Here is a 23,544-nt window from a genome sequence, read left to right as displayed (position 1 = left end):
GCAGGCGCTCACACTCAGACTCTACGTCCAGATGCTCTGAGTTGTGAGGCCGTGCCCACGTATTTAAAAGTACAAGGGATGCCAAAAGCAGAGCCCCAAAAGCTGGAATCAAAAGCTTGCCATAAAAATCTACCCTTAAAAATAAATCTAAAAGGAATTTCTTTCTCTCTCCCCCAATTGCGTAAAATAAAGCAAAGGGTTCTCTCTCCTCTTGCGTGGCCAAAGGCAACCAGGGGTCTCTCTCTTGCAAGTGGGTAGCCAAAAAGCAATGCAAAAGCTATGCCCAAAAACTGTCGCTGAAACAGCCCGCAAAAAGCGCCACAATCTGCGGACGTCCGGACAGCCCTGAGCCTGCCACGTGTCTTGCGCTCCGCAATTTCCGGGACTAGGCACAGTCAGCCACGTCAGCATTTTCAGCGACTACATTTTCCCCGGCTTGTGCAAGATGTGTGTGTACACATGGGCAGCCGAGTCATCACTTTGTGACATCGGTACTAACAATCAATGTTTGCTAAGCCAGTTTATGGCTTCTGTCTGTTTTGCAGGCGTAATCGAGGGCCATTACAATGCTTTCAAGAGGGGGGTATGTCACAACCTAGTGACGTGGCGTGCCCAGTACACACACACATGCCCTCCTTGATATGGAAGAGTCCCCCAATGGTTGATGGAAATTCGGCGCTTAGGCTGATGTGGCACTGTCGTACGGAATCCCGCGTTTTCCGTCGCATTTTACGGAAGGCTGACATTGCAAAACGTTGAACCATCTGCAAGTTCCACTTGAAAAGCCTCCAAATTGTGTTGGGTTGGTAAGCGAATCTTGCTCACTAACGAAGTGCTCACGAAATTTGTAGAGCATCCACTATCCACGAGAACATTGATTGGATGGGTACCAATGAAACCAAGAAGATTGAGAACCTCGTTGGAAAGATCAATAGGAATGTAGGTGCTACTGTGAGCATTAAGCATCAAAGCGCTGACCACTTTGGAAACGCGAATTGCACGAACAGTCTGTTTGCCTTTGTCCATCACACGAGGAGGACATTGTTCAATATCTGTACATGGCTCCATATTTGAATTTTGCCGAATGCTAGAAGTATTGAGGCACTTCGGGCAGTCGTGCTGACCACCACAAATTGTTGTGCATAACCCTGTGTGGTTGTGCTGAGAGGTGGAGGGAACCGATGACGAGGCTCGTTGCCCTGCTGGAACATCTTGTCGGAATTCACGGCGGCCATTGCGGCGGCGGTTTGGCCGTGACTGTCCTCGATTCCGATTAAGGTTATTGGAAGAGGATCCGGTATGTGAAGCTGTTGCTTGTCTAAAGAAGCGGGATTGTCTAGAGAATTGTTGCCTAGAAGATTGAAGAGTCTGTGGGAAGCGCTGAGGAGGGTTAAAGTTGCTTCTGTGATCCCGCTGTGAGAAGCGACCACTGGTTGAAGATCGATCACTAGAAAACGAGGTCCGTGTTGGACGTCGATTGTCTCCAAGCCGTTCCACATAGGCAATTGCAGCATCCAGAGTAGTAGGGTTAAACTTCTGCACATCGCCCTTCAGGTTGGGTTCAAGCCCGTCAATGAAACCGTGTAGTTTGTCGGAGGGGCTGAGAGTCTCTATCTCTAGAGTTAGCCTTTGGAACTCTGTGATATACGCGGCCAAGAAACCTGTTTGGCTCAGGCGGCGGAGAGCAGAATGGGCATGAAAATCCCCATTAGCAGGCTCAAATACTTTACGAATAGAGCGCCGGAATTTATCCCATGAAGGGGTGTGTTTCCCATCAGCAACTCGTCGTTGCCACCAAAGGAATGCTGTATCTTTTAACATTGAACTGGCAAGTGCAACCTTCGTGCTTTCTACCAAGTTTGTGTTGGACAAGTAGACCTCCATCTTAAACAACCATTGGTCCAGCATTTGTCGTGGCGACCATTGTATGGTTCGGGCAGCTTAACATCCAATTTCTTTTTTTGCGCGGAATTAAAGATTTTGTAAAGAAGTTGCAATTCACGATTATCTACCTCTGTTGTAGGATCTTCTTCTTCTTGTCCGTCCACCGATGCTTCTGAACATGGGGTAGCTATAGGGTTTCCTTGAGAAGATGTGTGTGTGTTGCATCTGCTGCAAACGAGTGTTAATGGAAGCAAGACTTGTCGTGAAAGTCTGTTGCAGAGCTTCTATTTGAGCTTTAAGAAGGGCAAGGAGTTGGAAAGATAGACGGGTGATGCAGTTGCCGAGGCCTCACCAAGCTCTGCGAGAAAATCGGAACCCAGATCGGATTCTAGATCTTCAACGTCGTTGATGGGAGGTGTTTCTGCCGGTGTTGGAGATAACGGCGTGTAATCTGGGACTAGGAGCTCGCTATGAACACGCACCAAGGGTTGGAGCGAGGTAATATGGTTAACTGCGTTCACTCTGCACTCTGTTAGGGAATAGGCGAGATGGGGGTACTGCCCAAGGATAAACTCGAAATGCTGAAGATGTTGAGGCTCGCACGTGAGGAAGATGTGCCACACCACCCACACTTGTAACTGAGTTGTGTGGCGATGGGTGACGTCAATCAAGTAATCCAGTGGGGCCGACACAACCTGAGGTTCAGGAACGGGTATCGGTTCTGGAGCGAATTTTGAAGGTGTCCACACTGCAGTGAATTGGGTTAATTTTTTGAAGGTTTTGGGATTTTGAAGGTTGGGTTGGGCTAATTTTTTAATGGTTTTGGGATTTTGAAGGCTGCCAGCATAAAAATTTCTAGCGTAAGAACTGAAACTTTGAAACGCTGCCGCTTTGGATTGAAACGTTGCACGCTATGGAGGCGCTAGGAGGGTGTGTTCCTTGGGAAAATTGTACCAGCGAAGAGGTGCGAGGTGCAGCCAGCCGCAAGAGGTGGTGTCCGCTCACAGCAAGGGGCATGGACCCGGGACGAAGAGACACATCCCGCCAAAGAGGTGCGTGAATCGATCTCCATCACTTAATTCCTGCACACTTTGTGGGTATGCCATGCCACCCGATATCTGTATAATTATGTGTTATAGATACGGGAAAAAAGAATTACCTCATTGGACAGCTCGTCCTCCTTGTGTACCACCAAACGTTGGCTTCCATGCAACTCCGGTAAGCGGGAGAAGGGAGGATAGGGTAGTGGCGAGGGTGAGAGGCTCACAATCTTCGGGTCTGGGAAATTAATTTGCTCTGATACCACTGTGAGGATTCTACTTAAACTCATGATTAAGACTTAAGAAGCTTGAGCTTGACTCAGAGATAAGATTTAAAAGACTTTGTGTTTGATTGATTGAAACTGAGTACAATGGGCTCCTTTCATAGGAGACGAAGAGTCACAAATGAAAAGACACGTTTCATGGTGAATAGACATGACCCTAGGTGTAGAGACACATCCTTTGGACGAAGAGCTGCAACCATTGGGCGAAGAGTCTCACCCATAGAGCGAAGGGGTGTGACCAATCGTCGAAGGAGTGTGGCTTTTGGTGAAGAGGCATGTCTCTTGAGCGAAGGGTTGTGACCATCCAAGCGTAGGGGTCCTCCTTGGCATGGCACTTAGCGTATCTGTATCCATGAGCAAGTGTACATGATGTAACTTAGTCACAATTGTGACATTGATCTCCTAGCTCCAATGCTCGATCAACGAGAGTACCACGAGTGTGAGTATGAGCTGAGCTATGCATTGGTGGCTGCTCCTCTAATTGTCCAGTGTCTGGTGTGAAGAAATCAGTAATCTCTCTCTGGGACTGTGTCACAAACTGATGACGTGGCAGTACTGCCAGACAAAGAGGCTCACATGACAGTAAACTGTGCAGACAAATCCGCATATCGCGCGGCATGCTGACGTGACAACTGTACGGACCGCCGCATTTTGCACTGCCATGCTACGTGGACGGTAATACGGATTTTCACGTTTTGCGTTGACAGGTGCAGACGTGGCACGCTGTACAGATTTTCGAAAATTACGCTGGCAGCTCTTGGGCCAATAGCTTCTGAGTTTATAGCTTTTGAACTAACTGCTTTTTGGGCTGTGCTCTTGGCATCCCTTGGAAATTTATAAGAGCCCTTGGGGCCTCACTCTGTAGGGCATCTGGACGCAGAGACTGAGAGTAGAGGACCCCTCGGGAGTTGTACTTTGCAATGATTAATGAAAAAGAAATATCGAAAGGGGTGCCAGACTTTGGGGCCAATACCTCTCGGCACGGAAGCACGTCGGGTCGTGTCGACTCTCTCTCTCTCTCTATTAAAATTCAGTGATTATGAAGTTTCTGTTTGTGTGTTGCTATTGATTTCTCGCTTGTAGTGTCCAAGCCTGTTACACTGGTATCAGAGCTTAGAAAGATTCTTCTTCTACGGAGGATTTTGCAGCACGCACAGGTTTTTGTGAAAGAATCTTCGTGTCCCTACTCCAGATGTATAAGCCATTCCCACCCTTCGTACATCGCGCATCGGGCTGTCTTCAACGCTCTCTTACAAGGCATAAGCCATAAAGAACTCCAGATTGTACATGGGTTCTCGTGGAGAATCTGACAGATATAACACTTCTCGATGGGGAGATAGAGAAAAGTCAAAATCTGGCGCGGGAAGTGAAGAAAAGAATGAAGATTTGGGCAAATTTTTTGGCGGAGAAGTTTGCCAGAGTGGAGTAGAAATGTCAATTGTAGGTTGAAATATGTATGAAAAGATGATCAAGTACTCCAGAGACCCGAGATTTGCGAAACACCTGGAGAATTACTCGATTGATGAGATTTACTCAAGATGGCATGAGGCCATTGATTCTTCTCTTAAGTTGGAAGAAAAGCTGAAAGAACAGATGAGTATAGAGAAGCGGAAACTTTACTTGCAGAAAGAGATGGACAAGAACTCTTGAAAAGAAGATGAACCAGAGGACTTGTCACAAATGGGAGCGCACATGAATAATCAACAAGCTAAAATAAATAATCTTTCAACTAAAAAAAGTTGAAGGAGAAGATCGACACAGTATTTGGGACCATGGGTTGGTCCCCCGCCCTCCTAAAGAGACTCTTTATTAGGGAGAATCTTTTTTAACAAGCACAAGACGGAGAGACGAGCTGTCAATTCCATTTTTTTTCCGGTCTGTACTCGGAGTTGAGGCTCCACAGAAAATTTTTGAATTCCGTTCCCGGAATTCCCAAGCGAAGGCCAAGGTCTTCCCGCTTCTTCTTCGCAATGAAGTGCTTGCAAACACACAAACACGAGACAACAATTCGTATGGCGAATTCACAATTGATACATGTCACTCCTTGCACGGAAAAGCGACCTCCGTGTTCGGTAGTCCCACGATCACTTGTGCCTCCTTGGCAGTAGAGTCCCTTCCCAATTAGCGTTGGTAGAATCTGTGTCCCAGAGAGGGGGCGAGTGTTGCTTTTATAAGGTTCGAGGACGGGCAAGAATAGCCGGTCCAAACCCGATCAAAGAGAGAGAGAGAGAGAGAGAGAGAGAGAGAGAGAGAGAGAGAGAGAGAGAGAGAGAGAGAGAGAGAGAGAGAGAGAGAGAGAGAGAGAGAGCTGGCAGCAGATTTTAGAGAGAGAAGAGAGAGTGATCGTTGGCACTGGCAGCTAGAGAGAGGAGAGAGAAAACTGGCGTTGGCTGTTTTTTAGAGCTGTACAGAGATGGCTAGTTTTTTTTTAAAAAAATAAGCTTTTGCTTTAATTTAAATATTGGGTGCCCACTCAAGTGGACGGTTGGTGAATTTAAAAATTGTGTGAACTTGTTTAAAAACTCAATAAAAGTCAGTGAGCTGAAAATTGATGCCACTCAACACTTCCCAGGCGTCCTCGGATGCAGTTCTTAGGCACGGGTGCAATGCAAACACAGATTCCTCGTGGGAAAGCATTTGCGTTTCGCGGAAAATACTTAAAAATATTCCGCTTTTTAGAAAAAGCTTCTCTGAACCCATCTTTATTCTTGTGCTTACGTCTATGCGCGTATTCCTTTTTCCAGTTCGGTTTTCGTGCTAGACCAATGGAATATTCCCTTTCTGATTCTCCCGTCACCCATCATATGACACATTAGAGTTGTCCGTTCCTAATGGCTTTATATAATTTCAGTAGATCTACAATTCCTAACCTTACGGTTCAAGTGCACATATTTAAATATTCTAATTTTCAATAAAAAAAATAACTCAAAAAATAAGAAAATAGTCCAATTAGCAACATCCCTCTGGCTTCTAAATAGTTGTTCTTAACTGTAGTGCTCGTACATATCCTTGCAGTATCTCGGGATAGGATGCTAATTCCTGCTCGGTCATCCACTGAGCGTCTAGAGTAGAATAATTTTTATACTTTACCAAATACTTCCGCGTAATCTTCCCGTACTTGAGTGATCGCTCCTGATGATGAATGATCTGCTCCGTTAGTTTCCTCAACCTCAGGAGGTTCCTCAGCAATAGGTTGACTTGGAGGCGGTTCCACATATGGCCGGAGTAAACCAACATGGAAAGCATTGTGGATCTTCCATTTATATGGTAAATCTAATCGGAAAGTCACATCGTTCACTTGGTCAATTATCTTAAACGGCCCATAATAACGATTGGAAAGTTTTACCACTTTCCCTTTAGTCTTGCCTTCTCAAACTTGGGTAAGACTAATTGACTGACTATTAAGTCCAAATTCCTTCTCTGCTTGTTTGTAGCTTTCTTATGTTTTTCGTGAGAGAGCAAATTGCTCTCTTAACTTGCCTGTAGGCCGTGTCCATATCTTGGACAAACTCAAACCCTAGCAGATTATAACTTGAAATTTCTTGACATCTCTCAGTAGATGTCTCTACATGCGTAGATGACCTTGGAGGTCCAGTGTGATTGCTATCTTGGGACTACCATCGCCGGCCAGAGGAACATTGTCTGTCCAAGAGCTGATGGACCATGCTGTGCTCGGCTACGACCTTATGGAAGGAATCTAACCCTAATTTTAGGTGCAGGTTTCAGGATGGAAAGTGAGTCGACTTTTCGAGCTCGGCTGATGTCGAGATTGATTTTTAAGTTTAAATTTTATCTGAGTTTTGTTTGAGAACTTGTTTGGTGATCCTATTTGGAATTTGTTTGAAATGGATGGTATCTGTTTTGAACCTGTTTTGGTGCCGATTTGAAATGTTTGACTTTGGTTTTAAATACTCGTTTCATTGATTAGTGATTTTACTCCCGGGTGGAGAGGTGAGAAATACTATTTTGGTATTGTTTGAACCTCGGAACGACGCAAGCCGATACCTGCTGAGCATTTGGTTGTATGCTTGTAGAATAATTGTTGTTGTGACTCCCGGCCCGGACCTGGATGGTTATGCGGGAGGAGTATTAAGAAGTCTGAGCAGTGGTTACTTTCAGCACCTCCAATCGATGTACGCTCCGGTTTGGGGGGCGTATGGTTGTAAAAGGCCTCTATATCTCCCGGACCGGACCTTTTTAGGTTATGCGGGAGGAGTGATGAGGGAGTCGTTGAATATCTCCCGGCCCAGACCTTGTTAGGTTATGCAGGAGGAGTGTTCATCGGCGGCTTCATGTTTCTATGTCTTGTAACATGCATATGTGAGCATTTGTGTTGCATTGTGATGTGCCAACCACTGAATATTCCTAATTGGATGAGATTGCCTGGGTATGTAATTTTAGTGTATCAAGACACCCCTGGAAGATCAGTACGGTCTGGGTGTGATGGCTAATTTTACTACGCCGGAATATCAAGAGTTCCGATCTGGACGAAAGGAGAAGCTAACTCCTTGATCAAAACAGTCGAAAGGAGAAGCTAACTCCTTGATCAAAAGAGCCGAAAGGAGAAGCTAATTCCTTAACAAAAAGAGCAAACTGATTGTCCCTCGGAATGATCCTCGAAATTTTTTGAGCAAACTTGAGTTGTTTTGCAGATATGCTGTAATCGCGAACGATTGCTCTCTTTCAAGAAGGGGAGATGTAACAAACTGTTGACGTGTCAAAGCCTTGAAGAATGGAGATGTTGGCCGAGGGGCTTAAACCCTAAGAAGAACAAGTAACAGAAGAAGAAGTCCTACCAACTTATTGGGACCCCGTCCGATGGAGCTCCAAGTGGCATAAAGAATTAAAATAAAGCAGGACTCAGACACACACACAAGAATTGCGAAGCTTGCTGATGACGTGGCATATTTTTGAAAATCACGTTCGCTGATCACGTGGCATGCTGTACGGATTTCCACGTTTTGCGTTGATTGCTGATGTGGCCGGTTGTACAGATTTCCGTGAATTACGTTGGCAGCTTTTTGGCATTGCTTTGGATCAGATGCTTTTGAGTTTGAAGGTTTTTTCACTGTGATTGCTTTTTAGGCCAAGGGCCTTTAAATATGAGGTTAGGGCTCATTCTTTGGCATGCTTCCTGGAGAGAAGCACCGGCTTGTACAGTGTTGATGCAATATAAAGAAATACCGAAAGGGGTGCCAAGGTTTGGGGCCAATACTCTCTGGGGTGGAATTCCGCCACTCCGTGTCGTGTGTCGTCTCTCTTTCAGTTCGGTTGTTATTGAAGTGCTAAAAGTCTGTTCAGTTTGTTCTTTTCTATTGGCACGTGGTGCCCGTCTTGTGACAGTATATCAAGTTTGATGTCGAAGTACTCGACCACGTGAATCTCAATAAGACAATAGCGATTCCTCTCGCACAGCAGATGAAGAACAATAAAGGAAAGCCTAAGGAGAACAAGTCTTCGCACAGTACCTCTCAAACTCCTCAGAACCCACAGAATGGTAAGAGCGGTAAGAATGGTAACTCTTCTAGCCAATCTTCCTCTAATCCTTCAGAAAAGAACTCTTGAAATGAATCGAAGGGTAACTCTAAAACACTTGCTAAACCTAAGCTAATTGTCACCAGCGTGTGACTACTATCTATCCTTTTTGTTGATTTCTTTCTTATTATCTATTTACTTTCACTTTTTGGAAACACCCCTCGGGAAATCTAACTGCCTTGCATTGCATAGCTAGTGTGGAACTGTCCAGAGGGAGTCCAAGCCTGAGGGCAAGAGATCACTAAGGTTGGACAAGGACTATGGTTAGCCAAGTGGGGTCATTGACTAGCTAAACTGGAATCCTTTGTTACAGAGGCTACATTTCAGTTCTGGGTGTGGTTGCAGTGTACAAAGAGGGTCGGATGACCTAGAAAGATACAATGGCAGCATCTCCTAAAATTTAGGGAACTGCTAGTTTGGGACCTGAAAATGTCTTCGCGTCATTACGTGCATTTTGACATGGGGATCATTTTGTTACTCTGTGGCCAAGTCAACAGAGGATGCAGGTGAGATATTTTTAGACTCGAGGGTCTAAAGCGGCAAAATGCACAAATGAGTGACACTTGGCACTCTGAGGCCAGTTAACTACTTATAGAGAAGGCAAAAACGTGATTTTCAGCTGTGAGCTCATTTTCAAGTTTCCTGTCACAGGTTAAGAGCTATGGAGTGCTTGCTTTCCCTCCTATGTACAGTGCGGTGCCAGGAGTGATGCCCTGCACGCTACGCATTGCCCTCTCTCTCCCCTATGGCAGTATGTTATGCCCCTCTAGTGGGCTTTTCAATTGACCAATGTACAGTTGTGTGGGTTCATGCGCGATTGCCGAGGCAAGAGCTTATTGCACAGGTACTGGATTAGCTAGCGGCTAATTCCCCGCAGGTACAGGTGAATTCGGAGAGGTTTCACGCCAGAAATCTCGTCCGATTCAAAGGGCAAGTAGCCCTACAGGTGCGGGAGCTCGAGGACTTGCTACGGATGCGACCGGCACGCGAAACGGAGCCCGAAACAGTTAATTACAGCCTGCTGTGTATTTTTGCAGGTTTAGGGTTTTGGCCCTAAACGGACCCTAATACCCCCAGGAGGTTCGGGGACGCAAGGGGACCGCTGTACAGGCGATCTGGCGCATTTTCAGGGCTGAAAGTGGAAAATTCAGCGTGCTACAGATTCTCGCCAGGTTTTGCAAAGTGCCCGTATGCGTCGGGAAAGTCATTTAATGCGTGGGAATACTGACCGTGAAGGGTTCTAATACAGTTATGTTGCCGAAATCAAGCCAGAACAGTCAAAATTCAGCCAAGGTTGTGCGGGGCAGCTTGGAAAGAACCAGAGGGTTTATTCCCTCTTTTAAACAATAAAGAAATAGCGAAAGGGGCGCTTAAGTTAGGGGCCAATCTGGTGTCGGACTTCTCATACAGGTGCATTCTAGCATCTGTATCCCATTCCCCTCTCTTGTGTCATTATAGCACAGGTAGAATAGACGACTAATAATGGGTGAAAGCTAAATCAAGGTTTGAAGTAAAGTCTACCGCCCTTTTTGGATTGAACAGGCCGGTTTCATGGTTCCATCGACGGGATTAAATCACTTTTTCCCATAGAAGTGAGCCTTGGTCAGGTTGGGCTTGAAGACACAGTGGATCATAGACCAGACACAGGGAATTGTAATTATGGTTGACAGACCAGATGATGTGACTGAAGAGGTTTCCTATTCACAGGGTCAACAGACACATGAAGTGGGTGAGTCCTCAAGACCACCACAGACGGATGATGATATATTCAGGACCCAGTTGGCTACTGCTGTGGCTATGTTCACACAAGTAATGCAAAATCCGAGGTTTTGAGCCTTTCTGCAACCTCCTGTTCCGTCTCAGCAAGTTGGGTCACTGGATCATATTCAAAAGCCTGTGCAGAGGTGATTCATACTGCACAGTCAATGGAAACACCTGTACACTTAACGGAGAACATGCAGTCTCCAATACCTGTGCCTAAGGTGCAAGAATAGGTGGCTGAGATGCCAGTATTTCAAGCTGTACCAGTTCAGCCAACCACTTTTCAGCAGCCTATAGCTGGTTCTAATGGGCAGGGAAGCAACCTACAGGCTATGCAACAGGTCTTCCCACCACCTTCAGTACATCCTTGCTATTTTGGAGGTGGATCGGTATTCTAGAGCATGGCTGGTCATGCACTTGGAAATCAGTTTATATGCCAAGAACAGTGTTTGGGGGTGCTCAAACGATGATGCCTAACCCCATGTATGGTGTCACGGGCATGCTACCAAGGTTTCAGAGCACTCAGGGCCAATTTGGGATGCCACATGCAAATTTTGGTATGGCTGGAATTACAAATCAGCAGCCAAATATGGCGTTTCCAGGTCAACTTAATTGCGGTCAGGGAACACAAATGAACCCTAACAGTGTTTCCATGTTTCAGTCACTTCCATATGACAATTTAACGCCGCTGGAGAGGCCAACTCCGTACAAAGAAGGTGGCAAAGGTGTGACATTCACGACCTTTACAGGGTTTGATGATAGGAAGAAGGCTCTCTCATTCCTCCAGCAGTTTGACAAGGCCTATGCAGGGGGAAACTTTACAGAGGCTTCAAAGGTCCGCAAGGCAGCCACTTTCTTGACAGGGAATGTGGGACAATGGTGGACAACTTTATTGCTTCAAGGGCAAGCTCCGTCCACATGGATTTACTTCAAGCAGATTTTTGCAGCAGCATGGTTATCTGATGATTTTGAAGCAGATGTCATGACAGAATGGCACCAGCTTAATACTGCTACTTGCAAGAATCTCGATGACTACAATCGGAAGTTTTGGAAAGCTCTACTTCCAGTAACTTCCTATAGGTTTGTGCCATTGACAGAACAGATTGAAAAATACTGTTGTGGCCTACCCAAAGGATTGAGAAAATACTGCACGAAGACCAAAGTCACTACTTTGACGCAGCTCATCGAGGTAGCAAACACTGGCAATGGTTTGCTCAAGGGAGAAGACTGTGAATTCAATACTGGCGTCAAGGAAGGATCAACCAAGAAAAATTCAGCGAAGAAGTATGTTCCCAAGGAGGCTCCGAAAGGGACTCAGGAGCCAGCCAACACAGGGAAAGATAAAGCTATGGTTGAATTAGAAAAGGGACCAACGAAGAAATGGAAAACACGTTTTCCTCGCAAGACAGAAGAGCAAAAGAAGGTCCTGAGGTCATAGAACAAAAGCTTTATTTGTGAGCAGCCTGGCCACATTGCTTACAACTGTCCTACAAAGAAAAGGCAAGTTGATTCTGAAGACAAGGAGGACAGGAAAGGAAAGAAGCCCATGGTTGGTCTAGTGCCAGATATGGTGGGCGATAAGCCAAATTCAGATGCAAGTGAGCTTTGTAGAGCATGGGGAAAGGTCAGGGACAAACAGTGCTTATCTTCTTTGATCGAGGTGCCAAAGCCAACTTCATTTCCCCAGAATTAGCTTCAAAGTTGGGAATCAGACCTGAAGAGATGGGGTATACAACAGAGGTAGGTTTGGCATGTCCTGGCCATACAGAGGCTGTGACACCCATCATTGGAAAGTTGCGTCTACATATCCAGTCCTATGTAGATGCTGAAGAATTTTACATCATGCCACTGGACGGATGTGATGTGTTGTTAGGTATTCCTTGGTTGTTTCGTGTATTGGGAATCATGGATGCCTACAACAAAAAGATCACTATACAGAGCAGGGGAAAGACTCACATTCTGGATGTAAAGCTTAAAGGGGAGTCTATTCCCAGTGTATCAGCTTCAGCTATTACTTTTGTAATGAAAAAGCATCTTTCTGCGCACTTGGTTTTTGCACGTGAAGTGTCAGATTGTGATGAATCAAATTTATCTGTGCTAGATAAAGAAAGGTCAATGTTTTTACAACAGTATAGTGACTGTTTTTCCGATTCATTACCGTCTCAATTACCGCCAGAGAGACCCGAGGACCATGCGATAGATTTGGTGCCAGGCAGTAGCCCACCAAATAAGCCTTCGTACAGGGTTAGTGCGGCTCAGCAGAAAGAGATAATGGGCCAAGTACTGGAGCTGTTAGAAAAGGGGCTGATTCAGCCCAGTTCATCTCCATTCTGTTCTCCAGCGTTGTTGGTGCAGAAAAAGGATGGCTCATGGCGTATGTGCATCAACTACCGTGCACTGAACAAGAATACCATCAAGAATAGGTTCCCTATACCTAGAATTGATGATATTATGGACAAATTAGAAGGAGCAGCTATGTTTAGCAGGATAGATCTAAATAGTGGGTACCATCAGATCCGCATTAGATCAGAGGATGTGCACAAGACTGCTTTTAGAACAACGTTTGGCCTTTACGAATTTTTAGTGATGCCCTTTGGTCTCACAAATGCTCCTGCTACGTTCAATAGGATGATGGACAGAATTTTCCGTCCACACCAGCAGTTTGTTGGTACATTCTTTGATGACATGATAGTCTACTCAAAGAATGAAGAGGAGCATAGGCATCACTTGGCCATTGTGTTAAAAGAGCTACGCAGTCATAGGTTGCTCATCAATGCAAAGAAAAGTGAGTTTTTTCTGGAAGAGATCCACTTTCTGGGACACATTGTCTCAAAGGATGGTGTCAGAATGGATCCTGCAAAAGTTGAAGCGATCAAGTCATGGCCAAATTTGAAGACGGTGCATGATGTCCGAAGCTTTTTGGGACTTGTCTTTATCCGAAATTTCGCTGAGATTGCTTCACCTTTACATGCTCTTCAAAAGAAGGCAGTCACCTTTAGATGGACACAGAAAGAGATTTCAACTTTTAATCTCTTAAAGGAAAAGATGACATCAAATCCAGTCATTGTGTTGCCAGATCTTAGGAAGTCATTTGTGGTCCAGTGTGATGCCTGCGGTAGTAGCATTGGTGCAGTTCTAATGCAAGATGACAGGGTAGTAGCCTATGAGAGCAGAATTTTGCAAGGGCCAGAGATGACCATGCAGGTCTATGAGAAAGAGTTACTGGCTGTGATTCATGCGCTCTTAAGTTGGAAACACTACCTGCTAGGTGCAGATTTTGTTGTCCAAACGGACCATCAGACCTTGCGATACTTCTTGACACAAACAAAGTTATCTGAGAAGCATATGCGATGGGCAAATATTTTGTCCATGTTCCATTTTGAAATTGTGCATGTGGAAGGCAAGAAGAACGTTGTGGCTGATGCCTTGTCAAGGAAGCCACAAATTTCAGCTGTGTCAATTCCTTATCATCATGAACTTGATGATATGAGAGAACAGTATGCAAATGATGAAGATTTTGCAAGGGTCTTCGAGCAGCTAATGCAAGGACAACGTCATGAACACTATCTTCTCAAAGATGGGTTCATGATGATGCATGGAAGATTGTGTGTCACAAAGCCATTGCGACGCAAAGTTATGGAAGAGAGTCATGTCCCACCATATGCAGGGCATCGTGGTATCGATGCTACAGTTAAAGCGGTTGAGACATTCTTCTACTGGCCTACATTGAGAAGAGATGTGGATGCCTTTGTGCGAGAATGCCTAATTTGCCAGAAGGTCAAGTTTGATAGGCAAAAGGCACCAGGGTTATTGCAACCACTACCTATTCCAGATAAACCATGGGAAAGTATTGCTATGGATTTTATCTTTGATCTTCCGAGAACGCAGACAGGAAACGATGGTATTTGGACCATCATTTGCAAATTCAGCAAGCAGGCTCATTTTATTCCTATCAGGAAGAAGATAAAGCCAGATCAGATGGCACACTTGTTTATGAGCAATATTTTCAAGTATCATGGCATGCCACAGTCGATTGTTAACGACCGTGATCCACGCATGACAAGTTTGTTCAGGAGAGGCTTGTTTGAGAATATGGGCACCACGCTCAAATTCTCTTCGTCATTTCATCCTCAAACAGATTGGCAGTCAGAAGAGGTCAATTCTACTGTCCTAGATCTGTTGAAGTGTTATGTGTCAGAGCATAAAGAGAAGTGGGAGCAGTATTTGCCATTGGTGGAGTATGCATACAATAATACAATGCATTCATCAACTGGCAAGGCACCTTTTGAGATAGTTGAAGGTGGCAAGAAAGTTCCTCCCATACTGCACACAAAGGACAAGATATTTGAAGCAGATAAGTATGTTCAGGACATGGATGAAATGTACAAGAAGGTCAAAGTGGCCTTAGAGAAGACTCAGGCAAAGCAAAAGAAAGCAGCTGATCGTCACCGTCGTGAAGTGGTATATTCACTTGGTGATTGGGTGCTTTTACGCTTTGAAAATGCAAGGTTAAAGAAGATGAAGGGCAAGGAAAGACTGTTTCCAAAGCTCAGCATGCGTTACTATGGGCCTTTTCAAGTGTGCGACATAATCAGTGATGTTGCATATAGGCTGAAATTGCCTGACTGTTGGAAGATTCACAATGCGTTTCATGTGAGTCTTCTTAGACCCTATGTGGGTGATGTGCCAGAAGATATGCCAGTTGAAGATCAGCCGGAAGTCGAGGAACTTGACGAGATCTTGGTCCCTGAACAGATTTTGACACACAAAGAAAGGAAAGTGAAAGGCAAGGTTGCTAGGCGTTACTTGGTAAAGTTTAGAAACTATCCACCAATGGATGCTAAGTGGATGGAAGAAGGTGAACTCGCAGAGTCACCAATTGTGTTATCACTTTACCTTGAAGCCTTCGATTTGCAACCTACCTTGACCCCTTGAGTTTCAAAGCTACATGGATTGTCAGTGTGACAATGGCTTCTGAAACAAATGATGTACATGGTATTTAAAGTGAGCTCAAATGAAATACCTGTTACATGAATGTTAGAGCTGTACAGATTGTCAGTTTGGCAATTGCTCTTATGGATTGTCAGTTTGGTTAGTGCTATAGAAGTGAGTATTTCTTGTCAGTTTGTCAAGGATACAGTAATTGCTTCTATTAAAGAGTACATGTGTAACTGCATTCTTAAACTGTCGGTTTGGGTATGCTCGAAAGTGTTACGGGATCCAACGTGTACTATAAGACCGTGGCAAAATGTGCAGCTACCATTTTGTCATTGGAAAGTTAGTGACTCAAAGCAATGGCAGAGTGCGAAGCTACCACTATGTCATTGGGACAGCATTCACACGCAGGCAATACATGAGTCGACGAGGTGTTGAATACACCAGGGTTGACAATGAGCATGTATGTGTCGTACATGTGTCGACAGGTGTTGAATACATCAGTGTTGACTATGAGCATGTACAACATAGATGCAAACGAGGACGTTTGAGATTTCAAGAGGGGGGTATGTCACGAGCGTGTGACTTCTATCTATCCTTTTTGTTGATTTCTTTCTTATTATCTATTTACTTTCACTTTTTGGAAACACCCCTTGGGAAATTAACTGCCTTGCATTGCATAGCTAGTGTGGAACTGTCCAGAGGGATTCCAGGCCTGAGGGCAAGAGAGCTCTAAGGTTGGAGAAGGACTATGGTTAGCCAAGTGGGGTCATTGACTAGCCAAACTGGAATCCTTTGTTACAAGGGCTACATTTCAGTTCTGGGTGTGGCTGCAGTGTACAAAGAGGGTCGGATGACCTAGAAAGATACAATGGCAGCATCTCCTAAAATTTAGGGAACTGCTATTTTGGGACCTGAAAATGTCTTCGCGTCATTACGCGCAGTTTGACATGGGGATCATTTTGTTACTCTGTGGCCAAGTCACTAGAGGATGCAGGTGAGATATTTTTAGACTCGAGGGTCTAAAGCGGGAAAATGCACAAATGAGTGACACTTGGCACTCTGAGGCCAATTAACTACTTATAGAGAAGGCAAAAACGTGATTTTCAGCTGTGAGCTCATTTTCAAGTTTCGTGTCACAGGTTAAGAGCTATGGAGTGCTTGCTTTCCCTCCTATGTACAGTGCGGTGCCAGGAGTGATGCCCTGCATGCTACGCACTGCCCTCTCTCTCCCCTATGGCAGTATGTTATGCCCCTCTAGTGGGCTTTTCAATTGACCAATGTACAGTTGTGTGGGTTCATGCGCGATTGCCGAGGCAAGAGCCTCTTGCACAGGTACTGGATTAGCTAGCGGCTAATCCCCCGCAGGTACAAGTGAATTCGGAGAGGTTTCACGCCAGAGATCTCGTCCGATTCAAAGGATAAGTAGCCCTACAAGTGCGGGAGCCCGAGGACTTGCTACGGATGCGACCGGCACGCGAAACGGAGCCCGAAACAGTAAATTACAGCCTGCTGTGTATTTTTGCAGGTTTAGGGTTTTGGCCCTAAACGGACCCTAATACCCCCAGGAGGTTCGGGGACGCAAGGGGACCGCTGTACAGGCGATCTGGCGCATTTTCAGGGCTGAAAACGGAGAATTCAGCGTGCTGCAGATTCTCGCCAGGTTTTGCAAAGTGCCCGTATGTGTCGGGAAAGTCATTTAATGCGTGGGAATACTGACCGTGAAGGGTTCTAATACAGTTATGTTGCCGAAATCAAGCCAGAACAGTCAAAATTCAGCCAAGGTTGTGCGGGGCAGCTTGGAAAGAACCACAACGTTTATTCCCTCTTTTAAACAATAAAGAAATATCGAAAGGGGCGCCTAAGTTAGGGGCCAATCTGGTGTCGGACTTCTCATACAGGTGCATTCTAGCATCTGTATCCCATTCCCCTCTCTTGTGTCATTATAGCACAGGTAGAATAGACGACTAGTAATGGGTGAAAGCTAAATCAAGGTTTGAAGTAAAGTCTACCGCCCTTTTTGGATTGAACAGGCCGGTTTCATAACCCCCGATGAAAAAGCTGCACAATGAATCATTGGAGGATACATAACGCTAGAAGAACGAGTCATTTATGCTAAGGAAGGTCGATGTTAGCATGTACGTCAAGGATCATATAAAGAAAGCATGTCCTAAGACAACAACACCTGTAGAGCCCAAAGCACCGACAGCTACCACAAGCACTTTAGTGAACCAATCTGAGTCTCCACATGTTTCTGACACACAGATTGATGAGTCTCTCTATAAATGTTATGGTCATGTGAAGGGTCAACGTTTTGTCATATCGTTTGATTCAGACAGTATGCATTCTGTGATTGGTGACTCTTGTAGAGGGAGCCCGCCTAGAGGTTAGCTAGACAACTCCTCTCGAGGTGTCGGGCTTTGCTCCCGGTATGGACTCTCTCATTACGCAAGAGTGCTTTGATGTGTTATTCACTGTTCAGCAAGCTTCCTTTCGTAGAAAATTTGTCGTGTTTCCTCTCTCACGATGTGATATGATTTTGGGCATTAGATGGTTTCGTGAGCATAACCCTCTCATTGATTGGGCCGACAATACGCTTACTCTAAATGCCAAATGTGACTCTCCCATGATCATTCGTGGTGAGGAGGGTTTGCATTCTTTACCTCTCATTTCTCATGTGCAAGTGAAGCGTGAATTAAGAAGAGGAGCACAAGCGGCATTCATCTACGCCTCTCCAGTTACCTAGAGCATTAAGGCTCCTGACAGGTATTTTGTCTTGTTTACAATGCACCATTTGTCAAAAGGTAAAAGCTGCTCGGGGTAAGAAGTAAGGCCTCTTGCTACTGCTGCCTATTCCCGACGGGCCTTTTCAGGATATTTCTATGGATTTTGTGACTAACCTTCCACTTAGTTTGCATTCAAGGAACACTCAATGTTTGACCGTTTCAAAAAATTTTGCATGTTGATTCCTTGTAATGTCACAGTCACTGCACAAGAACTGAGAGTGTGAAGCTTCGGCTAAGCAAGGCTCAGGAATCTTACTCACGACAGGCTAACAAGCATCGTTAGGATGTTTCTATCAAGGAAGGGGATTGGGTTTATTTACGAATCATGAAGCAACGCCTTAAGCAAGTTGGAAAGAAGTGTCCAAGTTGTCTTTTAGAATGTACGGTCCATTTCCAGTCATTAAAAAGATCAATAAGGTTTCTATGAAATTACAATTGCCTAACTCATGGTCAATGCACAACGTTTTCCATGTTTTTTGGTTGAAAGTGTTTCAGGTTACACCTCCGAAGGACATTTCCAAAGAAGAAGAGCTCGAGATCATCGATGAAGCTGAAGTCATGGAGCCGGAGCAAGTGTTGTTGCATCAGTTTTGCCATGGCTCAAAGAAGCAAGTCAGACATTACTTTTTGAAGTTCACGGATCGAGGAACCCACGATGCAGTGTGGGTTGATGAAGAATTTTTCAAAGATTATCCAGAGTTGTTAGTAGACTACAACGAAGCCATGCAGCTTGGTACCGGTACCTCACTTGGAAAAGGAGCGGATGTCACGCGCACATCTAACCCTATGTGCATGTGGACAAGCTATCTCAGGTCTAGGGTTTAGGTCAGCTTAGGAAGTGTTGTAGTTGCATATCCTGTAATTGCACACTCAGTACCACCCAACATATGCATTGTCCAAGCGAAAGGTCCAATTCCCGGCTAGTTTTGAGACAATACATTTTCCAGGCAATTGGGCATTTTTATTGATTTTAATTACCATTTACCGGGGTCGTGGGTTGTAGGGTAGCTTGCTCGACGCAGCTTGCTGCAGCTATATAAGCAGACAGGGGGCGCCTAGTTTTAGCAGAAGAGACAGAAGAAGTTCCAACAACTTGAAGTGTTCTCTCCTTAGCAAGACCGGCAGAAGACAACCTAGCGTTTCAGCCAACAACAACCGCCAATGCTTTTGGAGCCAGTTCCTAACGTTTTTTGCAACAGTTCCCCTAGCGTTTTCAACAGGAGATCAGCCTTGCGTTTTCAGTTTCCACATCAAGCCTAGCGTTTTGCAGTTTCCGGCGCCAGATCAGCCAAGCCCATGAGCGTTTTCAGATTTCAGCACTTAGCCTTTGCAGATTCAGCCCCTAGCCTCGCAGATCTCACCTTACCATAGCAGATCCTCGCCGTACCGTCGAGTCGGCTAGCGTTTACAGTGTCAGCCCGATGTTTTCGGATTTCAGCATCTGTGTTTTCAGCGCATCGTCGTCGAGTCGTCATCATCGCCATCCTCATCGACACAATGTTAGTATTCAGTAGAAAGTCAGCGTTTGCAGATTTCAGCATTTCAGCCCTAGCATTTTCAGTTTTCAGCCCGTCCTTGTCGTCGTCATCATTGTCGTCGACATCGTCGGCAATCTAGACCATTGTACCAAATTTGTGCAATCTACAGCATAGACCTCTCTTGCCATAGAGAGGGGGGCCCTTGGAGGAGGGTTTGTGAACCGTCCGGTGTCGTATTCTTCCCTCTCTCTTTCTATCAATTTCAGCACTTTCATTCACAGTAGCATTCACTTTGTTTGTGATCATTGCACTCTCTCTATAAAGGAACGGAAGGCTCTCCCTTCCGTAAGTAAAAGGAACCCTTGAGCATAGTTCGGAGTACTCATCTTGAGCAATATCAATATTCACTTCCGTTGCACCTTACAAGAGGGAAGAGGGACCCAATCATTCTCCACCACGAAAACCAAGGGAAAGTACCAAGGTGCACAATTCTCTTACAAAACCAATGTCCCCAAGGCCCTACTTAACTGACTGTTAAATGAATCTGTAATTTGTTTTATAACCGTAAAGTAGTTGGCGTCGATCTTTGTTTGCTCGTGTACGGGATCATAAACAGTCCCCCCTCGTTGGAAGGAACCCTCATGTAAAATGTGGAGTCTGCTGACCCTGATCATGGGAGCTGTCTCTCGACCAAGGAAAATGTGATGTCTTACTAACAACTGCAGGAAAAACATGTCGTCACAGTGGCCCGCTCCAACATTTGGAAATTTCACTGCAAAGAACTGTGCAGGAAAGATCTCAGATATTGGGACACTTGCTGGTGATGCAAAACCTGCTGAACAGTCAAACTATAGTGCCTACTGGAAGAGGCACGTGTGATTGAATCTCCAAGGGATCCAAAGCCTGCTGAATTGGTCTATCCTGTGGTAACTTAGGCTGCTCTAGAACTACCACCAACTGGTAGTCCTCATGCTCTATCCCTCTGTCACTGCTCTAGGACATCCTCTTTGTGTGGGTGTTGCTCTGTTCCATCCAACCTGTGTCTCACTACTTGTCTTTAAACCAGGATAGGCTAAGCCTCCTCTGACCTCTATCTGTTGTTTTCTCTCCTTTTTTTTTTTTTGAATCTTTTAAAAGGTTGACTTTCAAACCTGGGGGGTGGGTGGGGGTTTGATGTTATGTAAAATCTTGGTACAGGGGAGGGTTTTTCCAGCCTGGTTTTCTCGACTCAAAGCTGGTGGGTTCGCTCACCTTGGAAAATCAGGGGTGTCCTATCAAGAGCACCCCATGGGTGCCTATAAAAGCACAACTCCCTACCACTTTTCTACACACACAGAGGTTCCAGAGATTTTGGTGGCATGATTGCTTGAGCACTTGGTCTCGGTTTTCAGCCCTACTAGATCAATTAATAAAGAAATACCCAACTGGGGATGCTGACAGTGGCTGTTCAAGGCCACTAACTGTGTACAGAGGCATCCTGCTTCGACGTCCTCTCTCTACCTCCTTTTGCTCTCAGTTTGAATTCAGTTTTTTCAAGCTGATTGCAGTGATAAAATACTAGTTTTGCATATTGTAGTGGTTCTCCGTGTTTCGTTAGTTCACTCGCTTGTAGTGATTAGGAAGACATCTCTGACGGCATAGGCTCAAGCCAATGAGAGTGAAACAAGGCTGCTTCTCCCGATCTGGCTGATAAACCATGTCTTGTATCTTGATCTATTTGTTCTAGTGCTGGTTTGCTTTTCTGCTCCATCATGGATGGGTGATGCATGTTGGTTTTAAAAAGTACTTTTTGTTCAAATGGCAGTCAATAATGAACATAAGTATGAGTATTTGTTCAGGTGGTTCTATTCAATGTTCTTTGCCAGAGTTGTCTAGGAACTCTAAAATAGCTTACATTAGGACTTACGAATTTGTTTCTTTAGAAGTTGTGTGGAGTCCGATTTCTAAAATTAAGTCTTTGAGATGTCTTATCCTTTTAAATTTAAAGTTGAGTACTTGTTTCAAGTTTTAGCCAAGTAAGCTGCTTCAACTTCTTTTGCGTATGTCTTTTCTAAAAACATTTTAAGTAAATAATGGTTTGTTTTATCTAGTTTTGTTTAGTAGCAAATAAAGCAATTTTAGTTCTTTTTTTAGTTTGTTTGTTTTCTTGTGTCTTGCTTTTTTAGTTTGGAGTGTTTTATTCCCTCTTATAACTCGTGAGTTCAGACTATTGTGAACTTATGAAGGTATTTAGGAACTTTAAAATAGCCTCAAGATGAGTATTTGTTAAGTTATTCACTGTTGCCACTTGAATGCAGGTCGATCAGGGACTAGGTATTGGTAGCAAGTACCCGATATTTAACAGGCATCAGTTAACAGCCACACATTTTTTAAAACTGAAGCATGTAGAAGAGGGTGCGAAAAAGGCCCCTCCCCTGGTGCTTGTCTTGCATGGTCGTTATGGAGGCTGTGTGGGGGATTTGGCAGCTTATGATGCATTCACATTGGGGGGGCCGTATTCTGTCCGAGGCTACAACATGGGGGAATTGGGAGCGTGTCGCAATTTTCTAGAGGTAAATAACCTGAATTTAGCCTCTGTTTGTGAAAGTATTCAGTTTTTAAGGTTGCTAATGTCTCGACAATATCGCTTGCAGCTAGCAATGGAGCTACGTGTGCCAATTTTGAACACACAGACTTATGGTTTTGTAGAGTATGGAACAGATTTAGGAAGCTCCAAGGATGTGAGGGGAAATCCAACTGAATACTTCCGCCGTGCTGGGAGTGGTATGTCCTATGGGCTAGGTGTAAAGCTGGGGCTAATTAGGGCAGAATATACACAAGATTGCAACACTGGGTCAGGAGCCTTGTTTGTCCGATTTGGAGAAAGATTTTAAGCTTGCCGGTTGCCCTTTGAAGACAGCATTTAGTCCTCTTTCAGCTCAATGCTTCAAAGGGTTGTTTCATACAAGCGGCTTTCGACCATGGTCGGCTATTTTTCCGAAGACAAGCTGTTCATAATGCTCCACATGTAGACTACCCACGATGTCTATATACAGCTGAAGTGCAGGTCAATAAAGCATTCAACGGCCCTAAATGTGCTGGTTCCAAGGGCTATTTTCGTGTTTTGACCATTGTTTTGTGCCAGTGCCGTGTGTTTGTCCTAGTGTATTCCCACACTACCCTTTACATTTGTATATCTAGGTACAGAAAAAGCTTCTGCATTACCTTGACACTAACTGTAATGTTTTCGGCTTATAATTTTCAGTCAGAGAATTGAATGGGAGACAATTTTTTTGACGGTCATGCGTAAAAAACATTGGCATCTGCTAATCACAAATGCTTGGTGGGTGTTATATATTGCTTGCCTCTGTTTGAGGTTACCTTACAGAAGCTGCCGCCTTTTGCTTCAATTTGTTGATCCTTTATTCAGGATTCCATACTTATGGTTGCATTCCAAATTCCTATGATGTAGTGAATGACTCAGTTGTCAAATGGATAGCGTGTTTTCAGAAGATGTGATACTAAACGGCTGAGCTTGTTAGTCACTTTCTTCAGAGAGACGAGCTCTTGTAGATTCTCTACTAAAAGCTTCACCATTTGCTGGCTTTATGCTTTCCACCTGCAAATTATTCTCTTTTTCCTTTCCGCATTTTCAATTTTTGGAGTCCTACCAAATACGGATCAAGCTTTTATTAGGGCCCTCCCGACATTGCTTAGGTACTTTCATCAATCTTGGAACCTTCCCCCTCGCAGATATTTTGTAGTTGTGTGATTCTAGAAGTGTGCTTACTATATTGGGCTGTTATATTTGAAGTGTTATTTTTATCATCATAGCCATAATGTTAGGAAGTAAATTGATAAA

General features: G+C 44.6%; 1 protein-coding gene across 1 annotated transcript in view; it reads left to right on the top strand.

Moving 5' to 3' along the window:
* LOC147425155 (protein TOC75-3, chloroplastic-like) overlaps positions 1-23,298 on the top strand; it is a 113,180-nt gene extending 89,882 nt beyond the window's left edge. The window contains exons 7-8 of the mRNA XM_086499382.1: positions 22,001-22,255; positions 22,337-23,298. Coding sequence (XP_086355508.1) covers positions 22,001-22,255; positions 22,337-22,576 — 495 coding nt within the window. The 3' untranslated portion in view covers positions 22,577-23,298. The remainder of the gene's footprint in view (positions 1-22,000; positions 22,256-22,336) is intronic.
* The last annotated feature ends 246 nt before the right edge of the window (positions 23,299-23,544 follow it).

Source organism: Adiantum capillus-veneris, chromosome 25 (assembly GCF_014529385.1).
Source record: "Adiantum capillus-veneris isolate H3 chromosome 25, ASM1452938v2, whole genome shotgun sequence".
Lineage (NCBI taxonomy): Eukaryota > Viridiplantae > Streptophyta > Polypodiopsida > Polypodiales > Pteridaceae > Adiantum > Adiantum capillus-veneris.
Note: the sequence above shows the minus strand (reverse complement) of the source record. Positions and strands in the feature narration are given on the sequence as shown.